The sequence below is a fragment of the Talpa europaea genome (assembly GCF_964194135.1).
Source record: "Talpa europaea genome assembly, chromosome: 7".
Taxonomy (NCBI): Eukaryota; Metazoa; Chordata; class Mammalia; order Eulipotyphla; family Talpidae; genus Talpa; species Talpa europaea.
In genome coordinates, this window is record NC_140074.1 from 108762376 (window position 1) to 108788900 (window position 26525).

Consider the following 26525-nt stretch of genomic DNA (forward strand, 5'->3'; position numbering starts at 1 on the left):
CATTTTTATTATTTCACCAAGAGAAGAAACAGAAGTTGTCTGGCTTTCTTCACACCAACCAATAATTTCGCATTTTAAAGTTTGGGATATTTTCCATAATGAGCTGAATCAAAAATCTATTTGAAAAATATATATTTATATAAAAAAAAGATTCAGGTTGTTTGCACGTAAAACATCAATTGATAAGTTTCTTTTGTCTTTGATTCCATGTTGCTGGAAAAAGTTTGACCAAGCTTGCATGCTAATTTGTCCTTAGTTGCAAGTATTACAGGCAATTTCATACTTTGCCTAATGAAAGGAAACCCTTCTTCGACACAATCAAAACTCAACAGTGATTCAGAAGCAACATCCTATCCTTAATACTGTCAGTTTTGAGCCATCAACAAGAAAATCCTTGATAAGGTTGAGGAGATGTCGCTAAGAATCAATTAACTGATGTGCCTAAGAGTTCCGCAATACTATTTTGCTTAGTTTTTTTTTGCACCATTGATTGATTTTTTTTAAAATCCATGTTTTATTTTTCCTCTGTCCAAAGTGTTCTATGTAATGAGACTGACTCTTTGAGACTGTCATTTGAGTCTTCTTATTTCACCACGCAGGAAACTCACGTATCCCCTCCCCACCTTTTTTTTTGCCTTAAATTCATTAAAAACATTGCTCTGTCATAGATTCATTCGAAGGTGCTCTGGTCGTTTGGAAATCATGGGAAAAGCTTGTTTTTTGTATGGCCCAGAGTTTGGCTGTCGTATTGGAAGTGGTGCTGAAGCTTCCCCACTCATTGTCACATCCATCTGCTCTATTCCACTTGTTTCCATGGGGTATTCCACAGGCGTCTGAGGATTGGCCGTGCTGGCTGAAGCACCTCTTCCCCAGAAATCCCCAGGAGAAAATTTGACTGGGCTTTAAAACAAGAAGAGCTATCATTCATTTGTCTCAAGGATTAGCTCAATAAGAAATATTTCCCTTTCATTAAAAGGAGTGGGAAAATAGGACATTTATCTTCATTTAATTTTAATTTGGTTAAGGATTAGCGCAAAGGTAAAAGATAAAGTCATCTCTCCCCTAGACTGCTGGAGTTTCCTAACTGATCTCTTTACCTCTACACTTGCCCCCATAAAACCCTCAATTCTTTTTAAATTATTTTACTTTCACTCTTAAAACAGCTTCCCATTGTATTTAAAATAAAATACTTCTCCGAACCTTTGCCATTCTCTTCCTGACACTCACCACATTCCAGGAACGTTGACCTCTTTTTCATTTCCAAGAAAAGGCCACATTTTTCCTCCCTCATGACTTTTCCACAGGAGGCTGATCTTCTACATGTAATACCCTTTTACTTCTATTTTGGATATTGCTAGCTCTTTCTCTTCATTCTTACATGTTACTTCAACAGAGGCCTTTTTCTGATCACCATGAACAGGAGCCTCGTTATTCTTTGTTCTCTACCAACACACTCAATTCTTTTTCATATTACACTTGGAAATACTTGTAATTATTACTTATTTTTTGTTTTTTCTTCTTTGTTTATTTTGATTCCCACTAAATTAAGATACTATCAGGACAAGGACAATTCCTGTTAATCATGTGTCCCCAGAATACAGCACAGCCCCAGTATGCAATAAATGTTGAAATAAATGGAAAAAGAGGAAATCAGGTTATTTTCAGGAGGAAGGTAAACTACATAACATCACAGATTAGCCACAGGCTAGCTACTTGCAATATAACAAAGCATAGATGATGTGTTTATACCAATCAAATAACTTGGAATAAATTTCTTAAGCAATGCTCTTCTAGATCAAGGAAAAAAAAAAAAAGGAATAACAAAGTCCAAAATACCTGACAGGTGTTCGTGGGCTGCCAATAAATCTTCTAGGGGATCGAATTTTTGGTTCAAAGGAAAATTTTTCTTTCACACTTTCAAGTACAGATGGAGCCACATATGTAAAACCCTGAAAGAGAGTAACAGTGGATTACAGAACAGCATTTTGTCATATACATCAAGAAAATTAATGGGCCTCCCCAGTGGTACAGCAGGTTGAGCGCCACGCTGTGAAGCTGTCCACAGCCTCTGCAGAGCGGGTTCAATTCCCAGCCGGCCAGGGAGATTCCCACATGGTGCGGCAGACCTCTCCTGCCTCGCCCGCTGCTCCCCTCAGCAGTGTCTTCTGTCCGTCTGCCTGTTCTGCTCCCCGCTCTATCTCTGGTGAATTCCTTCACCCTCCAGTGCCTCTGACTGTACCCCAGTTCTTGTATAAATAATCTTTAAAAAAAAGAAAAGAAAATTAACAATGGGGGCCTCCCTGGTGGCGTAAGGAGTTAAGCACAGCACTGTGAAGCTACTACCTGCAGCCACTGCAGCATGAGTTCAATCCCCAGCGGCCAGGGAGCTACCTACATGGCGCAGCAGACCTCTCCCGTCTCGCCTGCTCCCCTCAGCAGTGTATTTCAGTCTGCCTGTTCTGTTCCCCACTCTGTCTCTGGTGAATCGTCTCACCCCTGCACCTCTTGCCTGTATCCCAGTTCTTGTATGCATAAATAAATAAAAAAGAAAGAAAATTGGGTCTCCCTGGTGGCGCAAGGGGTTAAGCACCGCACTATGAAGCAATCTGCAGCCTCTGCAGCATGAGTTCGATCCCCATTTGATCCCCAGCAGGCCAGAAAGCAACCCACATGGCGAAGCAGACCTCTCCTATCTCGCCTGCTGCTCCCCTCAGCAGTGTATTTCAGTCACTCTGCCTGTTCTGTTTCCCACTCTGTCTCTGGTGAACACACACACACACACCACCACCACCCCCCCCGCCCCGCATCTCTGGCCTGTACCCCAGCTCTTGTATGCATAAATAAATAAATCTTTTAAAAAAAAGAGAAAATTAACAGTGATTTGGTTGTTCAGTCTCTGAAACACCAACACAACAACACACAGCTAAAATCTCCAATTTGTATGGTCTTCCATCTCCTTGATCTCATTTTACACCTGTGAACTTCTTTCTAGCTATTTCTTGAGGCAGAGACCTCAAGAACGTCAAACTCTATTGAGCCCCACATGCCAGCAAAAAAAATTCCACTCTATTGATATAAGTAGAACAAACAGGAAAATGTACATGTCACATTAAGATGTTAAATACTAAGATAAATCCAAAGAAAATTCTAGTGTTTCAAGTCAAATGCAGATAAGCAACTAAAATGACAACTTCCAAAACAGTTTCTCATTATTAAGCCAACAAAAATGGAATTCTTTATGTGCTTTTATGTGGTCTTTTTGTTTTTACACCAATAACTGGATAGATGGGATATTTTCTTAATGAGTAAGGATCAACATTTTGAAGATCCTTAATTATAATAGCAATTCCTAGGTATCCGTAAGTTATAAGAGGATAGCTTAAAAAAAACAAACAACTTCAGCAGTGTATTTCAGTAGCTCCTCCTGTTCTGCTTCCCAGTCTGTCTCTGGTGAATCCTCTCACCCCCTGCATCTCTCTCCTACACCCCACTTCTTATATGCATTAAAAAAAAATAAAAATAAAAATAAACCTTTAAAGACAAACAAGCAAAACCTCAGGTGAGCTACAAAAACTGCAAAGCAAGCAAACTGAATTTTCTTATTGAAAGGTCCACCCTCATACTTAATTTCTCATGGATACATGGAAATTCTTTCACTTACCAGAAAGACCTGGTTGGCACTTTCACTGAGAGTTGAGTCATCTGGGCTGTCAACAGGTGTCTGACGTGTAAACTTGGAATCAAACTGACTCACATCCTCTTCAGATTGCTTTAAAAAACAAAATAATCAGAAAATGAGGACTAGTTTATATTAGACATATTAGTCAAATGCATTACATCAGAAGAGATGGCTCTAAATAGAGCTCTTTTCACAGACTAGTCTTAGTAGGCACAGACTAAGAATAAATTCAGGTGGAAAGTATCCAAGGTCAAATTTCATCCTCAAATTTTAAACATTTACCAAGATATCTTAATACACAGTTAACACTCCTATTAAAAATTTGACTATCAATGTTTCCTGCTCACAAAGCTTCCATGTGCCAAGTCTACTAGCTAAACCCTTTTTTACAGAATTTTTTTTCATTTTGTTTTTTTAAAATTTATTTATTTATTTATACAAGAACCGGGATACAGGCCAGATGTGCGGGAGGGTGAGAGGATTCACCAGAGACAGAGAGGGTAACAGAACAGGCAGACTGTCGAAATACACTGCTGAGGGGAGCAGTGGGCGAGACAGGAGAGGTCTGCCGTGCCATGTGGGACCCTCACCGGCCGGCCGGGATAGAACTGGCGCTGCAGAGGCTGCAGACAGCTTCACAGTGCGGCACTCATCTGCCTGCACCACCAGGCGAGGCCCTAAATCCCTTTATTTATTTATTCATTTATTTATAAAGATTTATCTATTTATACAAGCACTGGGTACAGTCAGAAGCGCGGGAGGGTGAGAGAATTCACCAAAGCCAGAGTCGGGAGTGGGGAACAGAACAGGCAAAATGACGAAATACACTGCTCAGGGGAGGAGCAGGCGCAGCAGGAGAGGTCTGTCAAGCCATGTGGGATCCTCGCCAGTGGCAGCGGATCAAACCGGTGCTGCAGAGGCTGCGGGCAGCTTCGCAACCCAGCACTCAATCTCTGTGCCACCAGGGGAGGCCCCTAAATCCTTTTTTAGAAGTAATTTATTAGTCAACTGTTGCAGGTTTATAATAAACTTCAAAAACTAGTGAAGCACAGTTCAAATTCACAACAGATTTGTTCAGTATCTAGTTAGAACTCCTTCGCCTAGCTCATTTCATTCCTTTAGATTTCTCAAGGAATAAAAATAATATTCTCTTCTGCATTAGTATATTTTCCTATGAAAGAGTATTATCACCTAAATCTAACTATGAATTTGTTGATTTAATTCTTTCTCTCTGGTACATCAGACTACATGGTCATGTCAAAAGCTTTCAGAAACAAACATGAAAAAGCACACAGTGTCCAAAAATGGAAGATAATTGAACATCAATAAAAATAACTACAATGGATTGAAACAAACATGTTAAAAAAGCATGAATTATAATTATACTTAAAAAAAAACAAAATTTACTGGTCAATTTTGGAAGGTGCTATGAAATTAATTCATCATTTTGTAAAATATGAAATAAATATCTGTCCTGCTTTTCCTGTCTGAACTATATCTCTTGTAACTAAACAACTGATATAAAAGTTTTTTTTTTTTTTTTAAAGATTTATTTATTTATGCATGCAAGAGCTGCGGTACAGGCCAGAGATGCAGGGGTGAGAGAGACAGAGTGGGGAACAGAATAGGCAGACTGACCGAAGTACACCATTGAGGGGAGCAGCGGGCGAGTCAGGAGAGGTCTGCTGCGCCATGTGGGTTGCTCCCTGGCCAGTCAGGGATAGAACTCGTGCTGCAGAGTCTGCGGATTGCTTCATGGTGTGATGCTTAACCCCTTATGCCACCAGGGAGGCCCTAAAAGTTTCTTTTTAGGGGGGGCCACCCTGGTGGCACAAGGGGTTAAGACGCAATCTATGAAGCTATCTGCAGCCACTGCAGCACAAGTTCGATCCCCAGGCAGGGAGCTACCCACAAGGCACAGCAGACCTCTCCTGACTCGCCCACTGCTCCCCTCCTCAGTATCTTCAGTCTGCCTGTTCTGCTCCCCACTCTGTCTCTGGTGAATCCTCTCACCCCCCACACTTGTGGCCTGTACCCCAATTCTTGTATGCATAAATAAATCTTTAAAAAAAAAGTTTCTTTTTATGGAAGGATTCCAGCTAATAAGCAGTAACTATATTAGAATAACACAACTGTGCAACCCCCTAATGAAATCCTGAAACTACATGAGCGTCTCAGTCTCAGCACTACTGGCACATTGGGCCTCATAATTCTTGTTGTAGGAGGCAGTCCTGTACAATATAAGCTGTTTAGCAGCACCTCTGACCTCTACACCATAAGTGCAAGTAGCACCTCCCTCTAAATTGTGACAACTTTTCTCCAGACATTGCCAAATCAACCTTCATTGGAAACCACTGACATAAACGAAGATCAATGACCACTAGTATCAAAAAAAGAAATACAACCACACATTATGCCTCCCAATTAAACATACAACATCCCAAATTTCATCTGAATCAGATGAAACATTTAAATCTGCCAGTTTCTGTATATACAAGCAACAAATGAACAAAGTTGATAATACCATGGAGTTAAAAATCAGCAAATTCAAAATGTGAGGACCCCTACAGGACAAAGGGTCCACTTTCTTCCATAAGTCCTCAGGGAAGAAGCTGAGAGAGAATATCTAAAAAGGGAAAGAAACCTAAAATACACAGTAACCAAAGTGTACAAAACTTGACTGCATCCTTATTAAAACAAACAAACAGTAAAAAAAAGAAACAATTGGAGAAACTGCCAGCTATTTAGTTGTGGTGATAGTATGGTGGTTAATGTTTATTATTTAAATGAAATGACCTGATTAATTACTAAAGCTGGGCAATGGGACATGAGAGTTAATAATCCTCCTTACAATAACATGTTGAAATTTTAAAGCAAGTCACCTTGTTTTCTAAGACCAAATAATCACCACGATTATCCATTTCCCTCTCCTCCACCTTAATCCCCCTAAGAGAGAGGGAAAAAACCCTGTATTTTCTCAATTTCTGTGGTGAGAGAAGAACAAGAACTAACACACTAACTAGTTTACTCAAATATATCATTATGGTTCGAATTGTCTCCTCATCACCCCTAATGATATGTAGAGGTTTTAACTACCAGTACTTCAGAATGTGACCTTATTTGCAATGATGGTGACTGCAGATTTTAGTCAAGGTGAGATCACAGTGGAGTAGGGAGGTATCCTAATCCATTATGACTGATATCCCTATAAAAAGGGAAAATTTGGACACAGATCTGCACATTAAGGAGAATGTTACATAAACATGAAAGCAGCGATCAGGTGATAGGTCTATAAACCAAAAAATGCCAAAGATTGCCAGCAAACCACCAGAAGCTTAGAGAGAGACATTGAACAGTTTCTCTCACAGCCTTCAGAAGGAATCAATCCTGCCAACACCCTGGTCTCGGACTTTTAGCCTCTAGAACTGTCAAACAGTAAGTTTCTGTTGGTTAAGCCACTGATTTTGTAGTATTTTAGTACAACAACCCTAGCAAACTAATATACATGCATTCTATGTTTTGAAGTAAAAAATTCTCAGAGAACTCAAATTTAAAATAAGGTTAAATTTTAAACAAAACAAAGCCAAAAAAAAAAAAAATCCAAAGTCCCAACTACTTCAACTATTTATAGTTGTCATAGGCAACCAACTTAAAAATAGTTAATACAGGAATATAAAAATAAAAGTTATTTAAAAAAAAAAGAATAAATAATTATTAATTTTAAGAACAAGTAAAATGACAAAAGAAGGGCAATGTATCCATCCCATAATACATGCTCAGGTCTAAGTGTGATTTTAACATTATAAATATTCTAAAGTGCTATCAAGCTGTTTTTTCAAAGCAAGCCTCTTACTAAATATCTTTATTATTAGACTGTATGGAGGTAATTCAAAATTCATCTATGTAATTAGAATAAAGTCTTTGTGATTATTGAAAAAAAAAATAGTTAATACAGTCATGAATTACTGCTAGCATTGGTTCCTAAAAATACTGTACAGAATAACGATTCAGAAGAGATCAAAGTTTTTTAATATTTCTGACTATCTGAATTGTATATGCTTTGATGTATACACACCAACAGAGGTTTAAAGGGGGGCTCCACCTTTCGAGCCAGCAGTTCTTCCCAGTTAATATGTCTGAAAAATGGATGAGCCTAGAAAAAAAGAGAAGTGATAAACAGACTTTACAGAATTGACAACTCCCTGTCTGAAGTTACTAATCACAAAATAAGCTATCCTCATAAGCAGTTAAATACAACTTTCATAAACACATGAAATTAGCATGATATCCCTTCAAATCACCAAACATGCCAATCCCTACTTGAACTTCTCCAGCATCCCCAGGACCAGCTCCAAGACGGGAAGCAGCATTTCTTTTCAGCAGCTTTAGGAAGGAAAAAATAAATAAACACCGATGAATCTTAGTCAAATTGATAACTTTTTTATTACAGAATTTGCTTTTATCTACTTTGCCCTGAAAAAACATGATTTATTAATTACTACTAAATATTGTTTGGGAATAAAATCTTTAGACATATTTGTACTTTGCCTCTTTTTGTTCATATTTATGATTCTTTATTCAAAATATATATCAAATTCTATCTATTTGAATTTTAGTAATTGAGGCTTATGGTTTGAATGCATTTTTTAAGAACCCTACCTTTTTAAGCAGATCTCTGGCTTCTTGTGTGAGGTAGGGAGGCAAATTGAGTTTACATTTGAGGATTTTGTCAATCGTTTTCTTTCTATTCTCCCCTGTGAATGGGGGCTAAGAGTAGAAGAAAGTGAGAAAAATTAGCACATAAAAAAATCAAATGTTAAATAACAGAATTATCCATTTCCTGAATTAGTCAGTTATGCAGAGATTAGAAATGTATGCTGTGAAATGGGATGACTGTCAAAGATGCAGTGGGACAGGGGAAACTGCAATGTCCTGATTGGAACTGGAGTTCCACCATTAACTTTCTACCTGGTAATAGGTTGACCATGTAATTTTATTTTTTTTTAAGATTTATTTATTTATGCATACAAGAACTGGGGTACAGGCCAGAGGCGTTGGGGGGTGGGGTGAGAGGACTCACCAGAGACAGAGTGGGAAACAGAACAGGCAGATCGACAAAATACACTGCTGAGGGGAGCAGCGGGCAAGTCAGGAGAGGTTTGCTGCACCTTGTGGGCATCTCCCTGGCTGGGGATCAAACTTGTGCTGCAGTGGCTGCGGATAGCTTCATAGGTTGTATCTTAACCCACTGTGCCACCAGGGAGGCCCGTAATTTTATTTTTTAATTACTATTATTACTTAGATTTTAAAAAGACAGGTTTATTAGAGAAAAAGAGAGACACCTGCATAGCCACAGGTGAGCAGGGAGGAGAGCTGCTGACCATGTAATTTTAAGCTTCAGTTTCTCCATTTATAATTTTACATCCATTTTACAGGACTTTCATGACATAGATTATTTAAATGAAAATGATTTTAAAAGTACAGAGGCCTATATTACTAATAAAGCTTAATTAGCATTACACTTCCAAAAATAACCCCATTGGTAATCTTTTCAAAAAACACAGGAAAGGTCTCTTGCTATAGTGATTTAGTAACTAATCAGCACAGAACAAATACATGCAGCTTTTAACTGTGCACCTACTGCTCCAGTCAGCATGTCATACATTAATGCTCCCAAACTCCACCAATCCACAGCTCGATTATGCCCACTTCTCATCAAAATTTCAGGGGCCCTACAAAGAGAAAAAAAATACATCTTAAAAATTCACCCATTTGCCTATCATCTGAATTAGAATTTTACAAACAACATATAGATCCAAATGATGCTACAGAAAATTAAGCACACTCTTACTTAAACCAGATAAAAGTTAGCTATTACCCCCAAACCAGTTATATTTCTTTCAACATGCAGCTCACATGTATTCTATTGTTCCACAAAATGTGTGTGTGACTGTTCCGTCATGAATAGATTCTTTGCATAGTCCAAAATCTGTTAGTTTCACATGACCTACAATGAAAAATTATAGTATGGTTATTCTGAGAATTCTAAACATGAGTGGAATTTGAATATAATATACTAAACAATAATCTAACTTTTCAGGTAAATTTTTCTGCCTTAAAGTTTTTTTTGAAGATATCAAAAACTAGCAGAGGTGCCATCCATAAGATGGAACACTAACTACTTTAGGTCAGGTCAGAATCATCTTTTGCCAATAATGTAATCTAGCTAGTAAAAGGAAAATATAGAGAAAAAAGTAAAAGTTTAGCAAAAAAAAAAAAGTAAAAGTTTATCCAAGGCCCCAGCTTTACCAATAACTAGAACGTTTTATCATCCTGAGAAACTAAGACCTGAGAAAACGTCTTGATGAAGTCCAATTTAAGTACCCAGGCCCAAAAATATTCTATACCTTTTAAACAAAGGTATGACACTGTACTTCAAATATATAGCTTTTATCACCGTGTACTTTGACTGACAGTTCTTAAAATGGTCTCAGAAAGTCACTATAAAGTTGGTTTGTTCTGCCAATGCTACAAGTTGAGGAGAAAAAAATGAAATTGAAAAAAAAAAATGAGATCATCTCTGATCCAGAAAATGAAAAATTGACCAACTCACACAAAGAACATTTCAGTTTAATTTTAGTTTTACTGAAGTCACTAAATATCCAGGGGTTCCACAACCCAGGAGCCCTACTATTGCAGGTTTATTTCAGAGAAAAGAAAAGGCAATGAGCTGTTGAGTAACTGTAAATGTGTCCTACATGCTGATACACTCAAGGTCATGGATCAAAGAAGTTAACTAGTTACTTTCCTATTCTATTCTTTGCCTTAGAATTCAGATCAGAATCCAGGATTGGGGGTTGGGGAAGAACTGGAAGGAGAGTAAAGTTCTTAAGTATAGCATTTCTCCTAAGGAAAAAGAAGGGAAGGGGGAAAAAAAAAAAACACAATTTGAAATAATCATACTGGCATCAGTTGTCCACAAACCATTTCTAAGTATTTAAAACCATTAACTACCTCTTACATTATTTTTTGGATACCTAAGGATCAGCAGCTGTTACTAGCCCCTCAGGTACCCTAGTTGACTGGTTGTTCTTTCTGGGTATAAGTCAACTACCAAGTCTACCCAACCCAGGTTATTATCAAATACACTAAACTGTCTGCAGCAGCATGCAGCTGTAATCAAAACTGGCTCTCATATACCTATAGCTAACAGAATATGTCTGATTTTTATGTTTCTTGTTGCAAACAAAGAACAAGAATAAAATGATGTGTACTAAGTATTTTATTTCCAAGGCAACATCAAATATTTTGGTTCAATTCTAATTCTTTCATTTTTTACAGCATTAATAAAATTTATCATAAAAAGCACTGAATCTACTATTTATGTAGTTTTCTCATTAAAGAAAATTCAATTCATAAAGATTCATTTAGCAATTTAGAGACAAACTAAAATTAGTGTTAGCACTGGCCTCTGGCTGGCACACTTAATGTAAGGATTTCAAAAGAATGGTAAGCCACAAAGAATAAGGATTAAATCAAAAAAGAATTCAGTGGCAAGTTTTTCTCAACTTCCCTTAATCTCACCAAATATAAGGCCCTAAATACCGCAATCTCAGAAGTATCACGATTCCATAAATTCTAAGTATAATAATAGACACATGAATGTGGGGCTTTGAAAATGCCCATGACTTATGTGGGAGGATTTTAAGATGATTATTTACTATAGAATTGTTTACGGAATATCTCCACCTTGGTGATTAAGCATGATATTCTCCGGCTTCAGGTCTCTGTAGATGATCCCTTTTTGATGTAAATGCCCCAAAGCCATGGAGATTTCTGCCAAGTAAAAGCTGGAAACAAAAGTGATTTAATAAAATTAAAAAGATTAATCTGCGCAATTTATGTATGGGGCAAAATTCCTTGAAAGAAACACACATGCAGCAAAGACCAAATTAGTGGGGTTGGGGGTGAGTATGGGGGAAAGAGATGGCATAAGATGCTGCCAAAAGGCATGGAGACATTTATGTTTTACTCATTTCAGTGAAACAAGAAAATATTTTTATTTCATCACTAGAACATACTGCTAAAATTGCAAAGAGTACAAAATATGCCAAACTGTCACTGATCATGTTTTGTTCTGTTTGTGTAGGAACTGGACCAACAGTCATTCAGATCAAAGCAAATTTCTCCCACCCACCCCCAACTTTAAAATCCCTTAAGAAACAGGAACTTTGTTATTCTCAAAGATCAAGTCTTAGTTTCAAGACACCTTATAACCTGACCCTTAGAAGCCCATTCATTCCTTACTTAATACAGGTGCATATTTATATACAGCTCATGCCCACAGTATCTGCCCCTCCCTCTTGCCAGCCAGCCCACAACTATAAACTGTGTGACACTCAAATTTATCTACCTCAAAAGAATAAAGGGCTGAGTCAACCCTGTCTGGATTCGAAAAGCACAAGGCACTGCAATATTGGCTGCATAACAATGTTGCAATCCTGCAGATTACTCCAGGATGGAGAGGGTGTGTCCTAGAGGACTGAGGCAGTTTCACAGCCAGCACGACCACAAACACAGCCTCCAACATGGCTCAGAGAGCCTCCTCCAAAAAAGGGCACTTCATCCCTAAGGCTCTTAAATGCAGCTTCTGTGTTAGAAAAGGCCTGAAATTAAACAATGGAATGCAGTTTGGTAATTAAGGTAGAAAAAACATTTAAGTGTTTTCTATTTAATTAATGTGTAGGATAAACTGATTTACTATTACCCAATACTGTCACTTCACAAAAGGATGTGTATATTTTTAATTTCAAGCAGATGCCATCTTAAGAAATAGGAGGAGGGTAGATCCCATCCTGGCCATCGAATCAATCCACAGATGATTTGTGCAGGTTTATCACCTCCCTAAGGCTGCACCTTGGGAACTGGAAAGTCTAAAAACAAAGGAGATGATTTCTGATTCTTTCCATTGTTCCACACATAAAATTTCACTGGAAAACCACACTCACCCATAGCCAAGGCAAACAGCTTACCAATTCAAGGAAAGAAAGCCCCAATGAGAATGGTTCTGTAAGGAACTGGCGTGAAGAGCGGTCCACCCAAGGCCTGGGGGCAAAGGAATGATGTGACCTCCAATAGCTGCCCAGTCCCAAAAGTGCTTCTCCCCCTTGAAGTCCTGAGTGACTGACCGGCTCCAGAATAATTTATTGACTCATTTGGCTGCCCACAGTGGGAAAAGGGCTTTGCTTTTAATTATATGAATCATTACCTCAATCCATGCAACCACAAAAATTTCACTTACCAGGCTGTGTCTTCCATAAATATTCCCTCTCTTTCTAACTGCATAAATAGTTCTCCTCCTGTAAGGAAAAGAAAAAGACATCAGAAATAAAACAATCTTTATTTCCAACCCATTCTAATGAGAGGGTTGTGCTTTCCTTTTAACCATAATTAAAGACATCAGTCCCTTAAAAATAAAAAACAGATCTTAAAAATTATAGGTTTTAAAACTTAAGTCCCAGGATTCTATTTTTAGCAGTGTTTTTATTCTTAGGTGAAATATTTAAGTTTCGGAACTCTAGGCTTTACATCTATAAAATTCAAAATATTTGTACATTCCAGGCCTGAGGCTAAAAAGGAATCTTGATTAAAGCTTCTCTAAATAGGAAAAAGTTAGCATGTAATTAAACTACCCTTGCAAATTAGTGAATTCCCATATTTCATATTTTTAGAACACTTAAACTGGATGAACCTGACAGCAGCCTTGTAAAAAGTATTTATTCAAAATAAATAGTGAAAATAAAGGGTTATATCTCATTGAATAATCTTAGAATTCATGAATCCACAATGATGTAAATCAAAGAGCAGATAAACTAATTTTTTAAATGGAGGAGAAGGGAAAGCTCTTCACTATAGTAGAATGCCCACTACTACATGAAGGACTGGTGACGGAATAAAATCACTTGGCAACCATCAGTTAATTGCTTCAAGCAAGAATCAGTGGATGCTAAAACTGTATTGTGAAAGTCTGATGAAGAGATGAGAAGTTTAAATAATCTTAATCAAAGTATCTCCTCAAGATTACAAAGGGAAAAGTTTACCAGGGAAAAAACTAGCAGATATCACCTTTTGCATGTATTAACATCAACAGTAAAGGGACAAAGATACCTCATGCACCTTCTGATCTGGAATAGAGAATGATACAATGTCACTTCAATAGTCCTCCCCAAAATGCATAACCTGAGGAAACATCAGATGAGCCCAAATTGATGCATTCTAAAAACAACTAGCCTATACTCTTCAAATGTTATGGTCATGAAAGACAAAGAAAAACTGAGAAACTGTTCCAGATTAAAGGAAACTAAGGAGAGCTATATACCAATGTTAATTTCCTATTTTTGATTTTAGTCTAGCTATATAAGATAAGATAACTATTGTTGATTTTAGAAAATATACACTGAAGTACTTAGGGGCAAAAGAAAATCAACTCTGGACATCTGTTAAATAGTTCTGGAAAAAAAATGTATGCTTGTGTGTGTGTATATATACATGTATATATAGAGAAAAGGACAGATGAAACAAAACAGTTGTGGTAAACTAACACTTGGGAAATCTAAGAGAAGGGCATATGAGAATTTTTGGTACTTATAACTTTTTTGTGTAAATCTAAAATTGCGTCAAAACAAAGTTACAAGAAAAAAATGGCAAACCACAAAAAAGTTAACAAAACCTACAGTTTTCTGTTTCATGTTACAGGCTATTATGAAATCTGTTTTTCAGAAAAAGGGTTTTTGTTGGAAAGAGATACCTGTGATCAACAAACAACATAGTGAACATACATATTCCTAGGTAATTGTAAGTCCTGGAATAGTGTGTGTGATTTCCAATGTAAATTACATAATTTATTAATAAGGCTACTTCAAACCAAAACCTCTTCTGCTTAAAAATGCAATTCCAAAAACACTCAGTGTCTTAAACAATACTTTCAGAAGTTTTCCAACTTTAATGATTTACTTGAATTATAGTAGCTTACCCAAGTGGTCAATTTGATGGTTCTGTATTAGGTATATTTGTTATTTTCTAAATAGTTGATCACAAAGCGACTAAGGTAAAATTTTACACAATGGGGAAATAAAATAATCTTCAAAGTTTTCTACATATTTGTCTGCAAAAGAAACATTTGGCCACGTCTAAATTCCTTGTGTCAATGTTATGTCAATCTTAGGACTATTATAACATATTGGGAAAAAGTATTTTTCTATTTGAAAATACTGTTTTGGCCCAATTTATAGAGCAAATGCAAACAATTACACCAAAGTGTGTGTACTAACCACTGAGATACTCAAGGATGAGGTAGAGTTTTCCACCGGTCTGAAAGGCATAAATTAAATCCACAATGAAGGGATGCTTTACTTCCTCGAGAATATTCCGTTCTGCTTTTGTATGAGCTGTATCTTTAGCATTTCTTACTATCATTGCCTAAAGGAAAAGAGATGATCTATAAGAACAAAATAGTCGACATTTTAAATCTACAGTAACTGAAAAATCTATTTTGTGTTTTTCTTGCCAACATTAGCCTATTATCACAGTTTCCAAAAGACTGAGATGGGATAACAAAAGATATTCGCTTCTTATATACATAACTGGATCCAATATCCTGTTTGGATATTTTGTAGTGAACAGTATATGAACACTTAAAGACACACTTAAAAAATAAATCTGTAAACAGATCATCTTTACTCATATGTTCACTAACTTCTGCCAAGAAAGTAAAACTAGAAGGCATCTCCAGTTCGTAGGAGCCCTCTCCAGTCCATTGGAGCCCGAAGTCTTAGGGAAGAGAGTAAATCAAAGCAGGTAAGCATAAGGTGCAACAGATGAACAGGGGCACTAAATTGGAAATGGCAAGAAGTCCTCCTGGAACCCATATCATGACAAGTTATTAATGAAATGCAGATAAAAAAGCATTCCTAAAGGGAAAGAGGCTTGACAAGACACAACATGCCTGAACAATCTGTAAGTAGTTCAGTATGAAAAGAAATGGTTAGAAATTATGCTGAAGTAGGCAAGGTAATGGAAGACCTGGGCATCCACTCAAAGGTATCTGAATCTTAACTTAGAAACAGAAAAATGTTGTAGTAAGGGAAATGAAAAACCTTTGGTTTTGAGAAAGACAACTCTAATAGTAGCATGGCATTTTAGGAAAAATATAAGACCAGTCAGGAATCTAGTACAGTAAACAAACCAGAAGTAAAAAGAATTAAAACTTTTAATTTAAAAAAATAAGCTAGGGGAAAAAATGAAAGGATAAGTGTTAATCATTAGCGCTGGTTGACTAGATATGAGAATAATGGCTTCTGCTTAAGTAATAAGATAGGAAATGGGCCTTCCTGGTGGCACAGGTGTTAAACACAGCACTATCAGGCTGTAGCCAGTCACCTGCCAGCACAAGTTACATCCCTCCCACAACCCCAGCCAGGGAGCTAACACATAAGGCACAGCAGACTTCTCTAGTCTCACCCACTGCTCCCCTCAGCAGTGTATTTCAGTTGATCTGCCTGTTCTGTTCCCCAATCTCTCTGGTGAATCCTCTCAACCCCCATACCTCTAGCTTATACCCTAATTCTTGTATGCATAAATAAATCTTTTAAAAAAATAATATAGGAAATGATGTCATTCAGTAACAGGGAATGGAAGCAAAGAAAAAAGTTTTGGGAAAAGGGCCTCCCCGGTGGCACAGTGGGTTGAGCGCTGCGCTGTGAAGCTATCCGCAGCCTCTGCAGTACGGGTTAGATTCCCAGCTGGCCAGGAAGAAACCCACATGGCATGGCAGACCTCTCCTTTCTCACCCACTGCTCCCCTCAGCAGTGTCTTTGGTCCGTTTGCCTGTTCTGCTCCCTGCTCTGTCTCTGGTGAATCCTCTTACCGTCCCGTGCCTCTGACCTGTACCCCAGTTCTTGTATAAACAAATAATATCTTTTTAAAAAAAAAAAACGTTTGGGAAAATAAAAGCATTGTTTTGACATGTTAAATATAAGTTCCAAAAATAAGTTTTGTCATATCTAATAAAATGAATAAAGAGCATACACAAGGTTTTTAGTTACAATATTATTTGTAAAAGCGAAGCATTAGAAACAACCTAAATAGGGGCCTCCCTGGTAGCGCAAAGGATTAAGACGCAGCACTATGAAGCTACCCTCAGTCACTGCAGCACAAGTTCAATCCCCAGCCAGGGAGGTGACCCACATGGCAGAGTGACCTACATGGCGCAGCAGACCTCTCCTGACTCGCCTGCTACTCCCCTCAGCAGTGTATTTCAGTCAATCCACCTGTTCTGTTCCCCACTCTTGTGTCTGGTGACTCCTTTCACCCCCATACCTCTGGCCTATATCCCAGTTCTTGCATGCATAAATGAATAAATCTTTAAAAAAAAAAAGAAAAAACCTAAATACCCATGGATAGGCTATTGACAGAAAACTCAGAATATCTATACAATGTGTGAAAAAACTATAAAAAGATTAAGGAACAACTATGAAATCAATATATGAAAGAGTATATATAACACAGTATACACAGTATACTACCTTTTGTGTTAGAAGGAAAAATAAGAATATATATTTGTACTTGGTTATATCTGCAATAATTAACACAACAAAGAAACCACAAGATAATGACAGTGGAAAGGTATAAAAATGAATGATTCTAGGCCAGGGCCAAGGAAAGAGCTGGATAAACCTAGAGCACTCCATTGTACAGGGATATGTTAAAAGAACCTAGAAAACATCTTTTTTTTTTGTATAGAGGCATGCTTTATTTATTTGTTTGCTGGTCTGTTTGTTTGTTTTGTTTATACATGCACTGGGTACAGTCAGAAGCGGGGGAGGGTGAGAGAATTCACCAGAGCCAGAGCGGGGAGCAGAGCAGGCAGAAGGACCGAAGTACACTGCTGAGGGGAGCAGCGGGCGGCAGGAGAGGTCTGCGCGCCATGTGGGACCCTCCTCCGGTGGCCGGGGAGCAGCCGGGGATCGAACCGGCGCCGCAGAGGCCGCGGGCAGCTTCGCAACCCAGCGCTCAACCGCTGCGCCACCGGGGAGGCCCATAGAAAACATCTTAACAGAACTCTCTCTAGCAGAATTTTGGCACAATTTAAGAATAAAATGAATAATAAGACAAATGGATAACACTCTGAGAACGAAATCTTATTGATTATTTTAATTAAATGTTTTTAAAGCATGAAAAGCAATTCTTTAAAAATGAATGAAAACTATATAAAAATACAGAAGTATTTTCCATTTAGAAAATACTACTAATAATAGTAATATCTAATGTGGATAAGAAACAATGGATGATAAAACCACTGGCTAAAAGATTATGTGTGCTGTGCTGGGGAAAGTTCATGAATCATCGGTCTAGGCAACTTCTTTTTAGCACAGTTAGCTGGATAGAAAGGGCAAAGAATGCTGCAAATTGGTTTCCATTTCTCTAGTCTCTCCAGCAAGATACTATAGATTTAAAAGGAAATTCTGAGAGGCACAGCCCAAGCTTGCTGCTTCTCTCTAGAGTTGGGTGTCAGCACAGTCTCACCATCACCATCTGACTTCATGGGATGCCAGGAGAGCATTGCCCACAGAACACCACTCCCCACAAAAAGATTCAGCAAAGAAGCATGATCTGGAGCACAAGGGAAGGCCAGACTGAAGTTTGAGGGAGCATCAGAGACTCTGTTAATTATTTAAGAATTACATTAATTAAAAGATTTATTGAGTGTGGGGCCTGCCTGGTGACACAAGGGGTTGAGAAGCAACCTATAAAGCTATCCACAGCCACTGCAGCACAAGTTCAATTCCTGGTCAGGGACCTATCCACATGGCACAGCAGACCTCTCCTGACTCGCCCACTGCTCCCCTCAGAAGTGTTTTTCAGTCAATCTGCCTGTTCTGTACCCCACTCTGTCTCTGGTGAATCCTCTCACCCCACCACACCTCTGGCCTGTACTCCAGTTCTTGTAAGCATAAATAAATAAATCTTTAAAAAATATTTACAGTCTTTGCCTATCATTCCATAGATTATTTATTACAAAAGGAAAAAGATACCTTATTCTGGAGGACACAGCCTTAACCAAGTGATCAAAATCAAATCAATTTTATCAAATAATGGGATAAATTGGGCCTCCCCGGTGGTGCAGTGGTTGAGCGCTGGATTGTGAAGCTTCCTAAAGCCTCTGCAGAGCCAGTTCGATCCCCGGCCACAAGGCAAAGGTCCCACGTGACGCACAGACCTTTCCTGCCACCCGCTGCTCCCCTCAGCAGTGTATTTCGTCAGTCTGCCTGTTCTGCTCTCCGCTCTAGCTCTGGTGAATTCTCTCACCCTCCTGTGCTTCTGACTGTCCCCAGTGCTTGTATAAATAAATAAATAAATCTTATTTAAATAATGGGATAAATTGACATAATGTGCTTCCTAAGCCCATGCAGTGATACAATACTCCTAAAAAAAATATTTAATCTAAATTTGGACTTTAAGTGTTTTTATGAGAAAACAAAAAAAAACATATCCAAGCTAAGTGATACTATATATAAACTACTGGCCTGGGCTCTTCAAAAAATGCTACTATTATGAAAGACAAAAAAGGTCAGGAAATGGCTCTGGAGTAAAGGAAACTAAAGAGACAGTAAAACTGATTTCAACATGTGATCCTTAATTAAATCTGTATATTAAAAACCAAAACAATTATAAAGGATATTATCAATTGGGAAAAGCTGAACATCAACAGTGTATCAGAAAATAGTATTTTTATAAATATATATTAATGTCAAATTTCCCAAGTGTGATAAGCATACTGTAGTTATATATAAAAATGCCTTTATTCTTTTTTTTTTTTTAAGATTTTTTAATTTTTTATTTATACAATAGCTGGGGTATAGGCCAGAGGCGTGGGAGGGTGAGAGGACTCGCCAGAGACAGAATGGGGAGCAGAACAGGCAGATGGACCGAAAGCACTGCTGAGGGGAGCAGTGGCCGCGACAGGAGAGGTATGCCACACCATGTGGGATTCTCCCTGGCTGGCCAGAAATCGAACCCGCATTGCAGAGGCTGCAGACAGCTTCACAGTGCAGCGCTCAATGCGCTGCGCCACCAGGGAGGCCCAAAAATGTCTTTATTCTTGGGCCTCCCTGGTGGTGCAGGAGCTAAGTCTCAGCACTAGGAAACTATCGGCAGCCACTGCAGCACAAGTCCTCTGTGTCTCGTCCACCGCTCTCCTCAGCAGTGTATTTCAGTGGATCTGCCTGGTCTGCTCCCCACTCTGTCTCTAGTGAATCCTCTCAACCCCCCCACACCTCTGTCCTGCACACCAGCTTTTGTATGTATAAATAAATAAATCTTTAAATAAATGCCTTTATTCTTAAGAGACACACACTAAATAATTTAGGGTCATATCTACATTTGTCAAATTGCATTGCAAAAAAAAAAACCAGAATATACATACATATACACATAGATATAGAATATACACATACACACATAGAAAAAGGGAGGGTGAGGATAGACAAAATATGGCAAACTTAACAATTGGTGATCATTATACTATTCTACAACTCTTTGGAAAGTTTGAAAAATTTCAAAGGTACATTATATTTTAACTGTTCACGAAGTTTGAATTTCTTAAATAAGTAACTGAAAAAGCCTGAGAAGAAAGTGAAAGATGAAAAAAAGAATAAAGTAGGATCATAGACGTTAAGGATATAGTTTCAAAATACTATTGTCAATAACTTCAACACAACAGAGACATAAATTAAAGATGAATTAAGTAAACACCACTGGATGCAGCAACTTGGAGACTGGCAGCACCCAGGTAACAAGAGTTTCAATAAAATAGTAGAATCATTAAATCAAAATAGAGTGAAAGGAGAATAAAACCTGACTTGTCAAGAAATTCAGCTATGAAAGACTAAGCGTAAGCGCTCTCTAAAGAGAACTTGAGTGAAGGAAGAGTTTGTTTTGCTAAGTATGGTAAGGATATGATTATATTTAAATAAAGGAGTCAGGCTATGACAACTGAGTATTTGGCTAATATTCATATAATATAAATAAAATCACACATTAAGTCATGAAAGAAAAAAGTCAGGATAGAGGTTGGAAAAAAAAGAGACATGACAGAGAAAAGACCTGAACAGACAGAAAAAGATGAGATATAAAACATAAAAGAAGAGCTTAGCCTTGAAAAGGAGGAGGAATACATCTTCCACCAAGACCAGAAGGGAAGCAAAGACTAGTGAAAATGCAGGTTAACGTGGAATTCCAGATAGGGATTAAAATAGGCAGTTGAAGGAATTACATCTGACAGCCTCAAATAGGAAGAGAGTCAGTCTACCAGAAAGAATGCAGAGCCTGAAAGTAAAGGCTCCAAACAGCTGCAGAGAATGGAAGAAGTTATCTAGAGACATGTAGCAAAATGGCTAGTGAGTACTGGAGGTTCCAAGTAATGTGGGGACTATGAATTTGTCCTAGCAACAACCTGCAAGTTTGTATGATTTCTGTCAGTAATGCTCAGTAGCTGAGATACAGGAATGAAGGAGCATTAACAAACTTATACATATCAAAAATATTCGTGGACCTTAGGTCAACGAGCTAGCAAGTGACTGAAGTGGCAGTTCATGTTGATAAGGCTGGATTTGGAATAAAGCAAAATAAAAGGGAGCTAAGAGCTTAAGGAAAATACAAAGGTGAAATTACTAAAGAACCTAAGGTCAAAAATGAAACATTGTGTGGCCTCCCTGGTGGCGCAAGGGATTAAGACACAACCTATGAAGCTAGCCGCAGCCACTGCGGCACAAGTTCAATCCCACAAGTTCAATTCCCGGCCAGGGAGCTACCCACATGGTGCAGCAGACCTCTCCTGACTCACTCGCTGCTCCCGTCAGCAGTATTTCTGTCAACCTGCCTGTTCTGTTTCCCACTCTCTCTCTAGTGAATTCTCTCACTCCCCACTCCTCTGGCCTGTACCCCAGTTCTTGTATGTATAAATATATTTAAAAAAAAAAAAAAAAGATGAAACACTGTGGGAAGGAGTGAGTGAAAAGTTATTGTTCTATTAAAACTCAGTATTTCAGAAGTGGAGAACACAGTCATTGGTGCTAGTAAAGTGGAATGGAAGTGAAAGCTAATGGAGTTGAGACCACAAAAAATTAGAAGGTCAAGCTCATTTATTTGATACACAGACAGTGAAGATATCCAGGATGTAAGACTTGGGAATGGGGGGAGGGAGGATGAAAAGACTGAATCATTTATTCTAGTCCTCATAAATTTAAAGAAGGAACCAGGTGACAGTAGATGAAAGGGGAGAGGACACTATAGATTTAAATATCCAATAGAAAGGTTTTCACATAAAAGGTAGAAAAGAAACTAAGAATAAGCTTATTAGTTACTCCCTTAAATTATTCAATAAGCAGAGTATTGGCAGAGACTTTGTCTCCAATGTTAAATCCTAGTATCCAGCACAACACCCAGACACTAGGTTCAAAAAAAGAATTAAGCAAAGAGGCATGCCTGGTCAACCTGTAAGTCACAGTCTTTGCTCACAGGTCATAAAATTCACAAATGCAGGCTGAAAAAATGCCATGGGTAATGGTATTTTGCTTTTAGAATACATTTTTGTTGCAACTGTTAGGTAAAGAGGTAGTAACTAGAAATGAGTCTTCTCCTTAATCTGCATCATGAGCAAATACCCAAATTGGAACAATCCCACAGGAGGAAGTAATCCCAGGAGAACTGATAAATCCAGTCTAAGGTACAGATGCAAGATAAGAGGACATGTAGTTCTACTCTGATTTCATGTTCAAGGTGGAAAGAGGTACATTCTTAGCACATACTCAAGTGAGAAGGGTTAATAGTCTGCTTCCATGGGCCTCCCTGGTGGTGCAAGCAGTTGAGCGTAGCACTGTGAAGCTGTCCGCAGCCTCTGCAGTGCCAGTTCTATCCCGGCCGGACGGTGAGGGTCCCACATGGTGAGGGTCCCGGCCGGTGAGGGTCCCACATGGCGCAGCAGACCTCTCCTGTCTTGCCCGCTGCTCCCCTCAGCAGTGTATTCTGTCAGTCTGCCTGTTCTGTTATCCCACTCTGTCTCTGGTGAATCCTCTCACCCTCCTGTGCATCTGAACTTTACCCCAGTTCTAGTATAAATAAATAAAATCTTTAAAAAAAAATACTTCCAGAATAATAAAATTTGAAGACACTCAAAGTGAACATACAGGTATCTAACCTAGGTATTTAGGAATTAAAATCTGGATTTAACTATAACCACCTCTTCATTTTCATTATTTTTGCTGTGAATTTGTTTTCAGAGACAGCAAAGAAAGAATGAGACAGTATTTGATTTCTGTTCAGGTATAGGGAAAGAAAAACACTGAGAGTGGGAGCAAGTGGCAAGTAAGCAAAAGGAATGGTAAGCAAATTAGATCTTAAATGCCTGGGGCCCAAAAAAGGATGCCTGCCATTTAGAATTGAGTATGGATTTCTCAAAATATCATCCTCCCCTCCATCTGTGAGAAAAAAACGCAATACCTTCTTCTTTTCGTGAAAGGTACCTATACCAGAAACATACTTCACTTGAGATATAATTGTATTATAAGTAACTATAGTTAGCCCTAATTACCAGGCAAAAATAAAAATAAGTAACAAACCAAAAGGAATGGATCAGTTTAACAATCTTGAACAGTACTTCTCTCAGTATTTCTAGAACAAGCATTAGAATCCCCAATTCCATACTTCACATGTTTCAGATTCCAAAAAAAAAAACCCAAAACATTAATTGCAAATGATGCCAACAGGAAAGTCAGGTAGCAGATATAAACCCAAATTGCTTTTTTTTTTTGTACTTGTAGGGTCCTTTTTTTTTTTTTTTTTTTTTTAAAGATTTATCCATTTATGCTTACAAGAACTGGGGTACAGGCCAGAGGTGCAGGAATGTGAGAGAACCTACCAGAGACAGAGTGGGGAGCAGAACAGGCAGATAGACTAAAAATCACTGCTGAGGGGAGCAGTGGGCGAGTCAGAAGAGTCTGCTGGGCCATATGGGTTGCTCCCTGACCAGCCAGGGATCGAACTCATGCTGCAGAGGCTTCCGGATAAATTCACAGTGCCGTGTTCAACCCCCTACGCCACCAGAGAGGCCCCCAAATTGCTTAAGATTATCACCAATGAGGGCCTCCCTGGTGGCGCAGGGGGCTAAGCACAACACTGGGGAGCTATCCACAGCCTCTGCAGCACAAGTTTGAGCCCCAGCCAGGGAGCTTTCCACATGGTGCAGCAGACCTCTCCTGTCTTGCCCACTGCTCCCCTCAGCAGTGTATTTCAGTCGTTCTACCTGTTCTATTCCCCACTCTGTCTTTGGTGAATCCTCTCACCCCCACCCCACACCTCTGGCCTGTACCCCAGTTCCTGTGTGCATAAATAAATAAATCTTTAATAATAATAAAAAAAAAAGATCATCACCATTGAAGTTGTGGTCATAGTATTTGGTTCTCAGCTTTTAAATTAAGAAGTTATTTGCACCACTTAAGTGAAAATCAGGAAGAAGATAAGGACTAAAGTATTACAAACTCTATTATGTTTATACTAAAATCATTTCAACTGTCTTTTAATGTAATTTTCTACTGAGACTTGCTTTAAAGCAGTGGGAATTTTTCAGAAGTCAACCAAATAAAAAAGAACAAGAAACCAAACATACATAACCCATCTTCAATAAAACTACGAGACTAATGTAACCCTGCACCTCAAAAGATGAAGACAGAGTGGTATAAAGCAAGGGTATATGACTTAATAAAATGACATAAGATCAATCCAAAATGTCTACAAAGGTGAAAAATACAGGGGCCTCCCTGGTGGCTCGGGGGGTTAAGTCACAGCACTATGAAGCTATCTGCAGCCACTGCAGTACTGCAAGAGTTCAATGCCCAGATGGCCAGGAAGCTAGGCCACATGACACAGCAGACCTCTCCTGTCTCACCCGCTGCTCCCCTCAGTGGTGTATTTCAGAAAATCTGCCTGTTCTGCTCCCCACTCTTTGTCTAGTGAATCCTCTCACCCCCCGCCCCATACCTTTGGCCTGTACCCCAATTCCTGTATGCATAAATGACTCAATCTTAAAAAAAAAAAATTGAAAAAGGTGAAAAATATGAAAGAAATAGATTCTATCGACAAAATCTTAGGATTTAAAAATTAAGGGCAAAAATTAAAATAAAAAAATTAAGAGTCATTAGGGATTGTTGAAGGCAGAAGGCTAATAACAGGGAGTTTGTCTGTGTAAGTAACAGATAGACCATTAAGATTTTCATCCTCCACTAATTAGCTAGTGAATATTCCTCAGATAGGTATGCTCTCCAGAATTAAAAAAGTGTGTGAAAGGTCAGATGCAGAATAAAATACTAAAGCGAAAACTTGATTTTAGGCAAAGCCTGAAAGCTAAAAGATGAAATCTCCACTTCCTCTTCTCAACCAGCTCCAGGATGCTTTTTCTAAGCAAAAGAATAGAGAATCTTTGTAGGATAAACGGATTCGTACCAGAAGACTTACAGGCACTGATATCTGGAGGTTTTCAGTCAATTGCCATCTAACTACATGAAGCACTACAAGCCTAAACACACAGAACTTATGATCATAAGATAGGCTGCCATAAAAAGGAAAACAACAGAAAGGACCATGAATATGATAGCTAAAAAAAAAAACAAAACTGTGAAAGGACAAGGAAATACAGCTTTAGAAGACTCACAGAAAGTAAAAAGAAAAAGAAATGGAAATGGAAAAGGTAAGAAAAACAAATGATCAATCCAGGAAGCCCAACATCCAACTAGGTGCAATTTCAATACAAGAAACGAGAAGAAGGGGCCTCCCTGGTGGCACAATGGGTTAAGCACCGCACTATGAAGCAGCCCGAAGCCTCTGCAGCATAAGTTTGATCCCCGGCCGGCCAGGGACCAATACACATGGCGCAGCAGACCTCTCCTGTCTCACCCGCTGCTCCCCTCAGCAGTGTATTTCACTCAGTCTGCCTGTTCTGTTCCCCACTCTGTCTCTGGTGAATCCTCTCACCCCCAACATCTCTGGCCTGTACCCTGGTTCTTGTATGCATGAGTAAATAAATCTTAAAAAAAAAAAAAAATTTTCTTGAGATGAAGAAAATTTCCCAGAGATGAAGGACTGACACTTTTAAGATTAAAAGAGCAAAAATAAATGTAACAGTAAGAACCAAAGCAGACATATCAGTATAAAAATTCAGAATATCATAAATAAAATCTTAACTATATTAAAAGAAAGTCTATACAGGGTTGGAAATCAGAATGGAAAGGGACTTCTCAAGAGTATCACTCAAAGTTAGATGAAAATGGAGCAAAATCTTGAGTGAAAATGGTGGTTTCAACTTTAAAACCATACCTGAACAATCAAAAAAGTATATAAGGAAATTTTCAAATATTAAATATTAAAAAAAATTTTCCCTTTAAGCACCCTTTCTCAGGAAGCTACTAGAAGATGGTAATCAATATAAGGGACCAAGGGTATAAACTAAGAAAAAGGAATCTCTAGGATCCAGGAAACAAAAGATCCAACACTGAAGAAGTCAAGAGAGTTCTAAAGACTGTGGTAAAGGGAAAGTCCAGCAATGACAGTTCTGCCCAGAGATCTACCACTATAAATGGGAAGAGGAGTACAGAAGGTTCTTCCTATCAATGTTTCTAGGAAAATAAATGGAACTGATATCTAATAAGTGTGCTCACAAAATACTGGCCTGAAAGGTGATTTTACAGAGTTGTTGGAAGGTATGGGAAGACAAAAGTATATTCAAGTAAGACAAAAT

At 38.4% G+C, this 26525-nt stretch overlaps 1 protein-coding gene across 4 annotated transcripts in view; it reads right to left on the reverse strand.

Annotated features, from left to right (window-relative positions):
- Positions 1–662: 662 nt before the first annotated feature.
- RPS6KB1 (ribosomal protein S6 kinase B1) overlaps positions 663–26525 on the reverse strand; it is a gene marked incomplete at both ends in the record, with an annotated part of 36904 nt that continues 11041 nt past the window's right edge. For 3 of the 4 annotated variants that reach the window (XM_084237696.1, XM_084237694.1, XM_084237693.1), the window contains 11 exons: positions 663–900; positions 1837–1949; positions 3662–3769; positions 7755–7832; positions 8000–8062; positions 8339–8446; positions 9321–9411; positions 9596–9686; positions 11429–11529; positions 12981–13038; positions 15010–15157. In XM_084237696.1, coding sequence (XP_084093822.1) covers positions 663–900; positions 1837–1949; positions 3662–3769; positions 7755–7832; positions 8000–8062; positions 8339–8446; positions 9321–9411; positions 9596–9686; positions 11429–11529; positions 12981–13038; positions 15010–15157 — 1197 coding nt within the window. The remainder of the gene's footprint in view (positions 901–1836; positions 1950–3661; positions 3770–7754; positions 7833–7999; positions 8063–8338; positions 8447–9320; positions 9412–9595; positions 9687–11428; positions 11530–12980; positions 13039–15009; positions 15158–26525) is intronic. The other variant, XM_084237695.1, reaches the window with a different exon arrangement.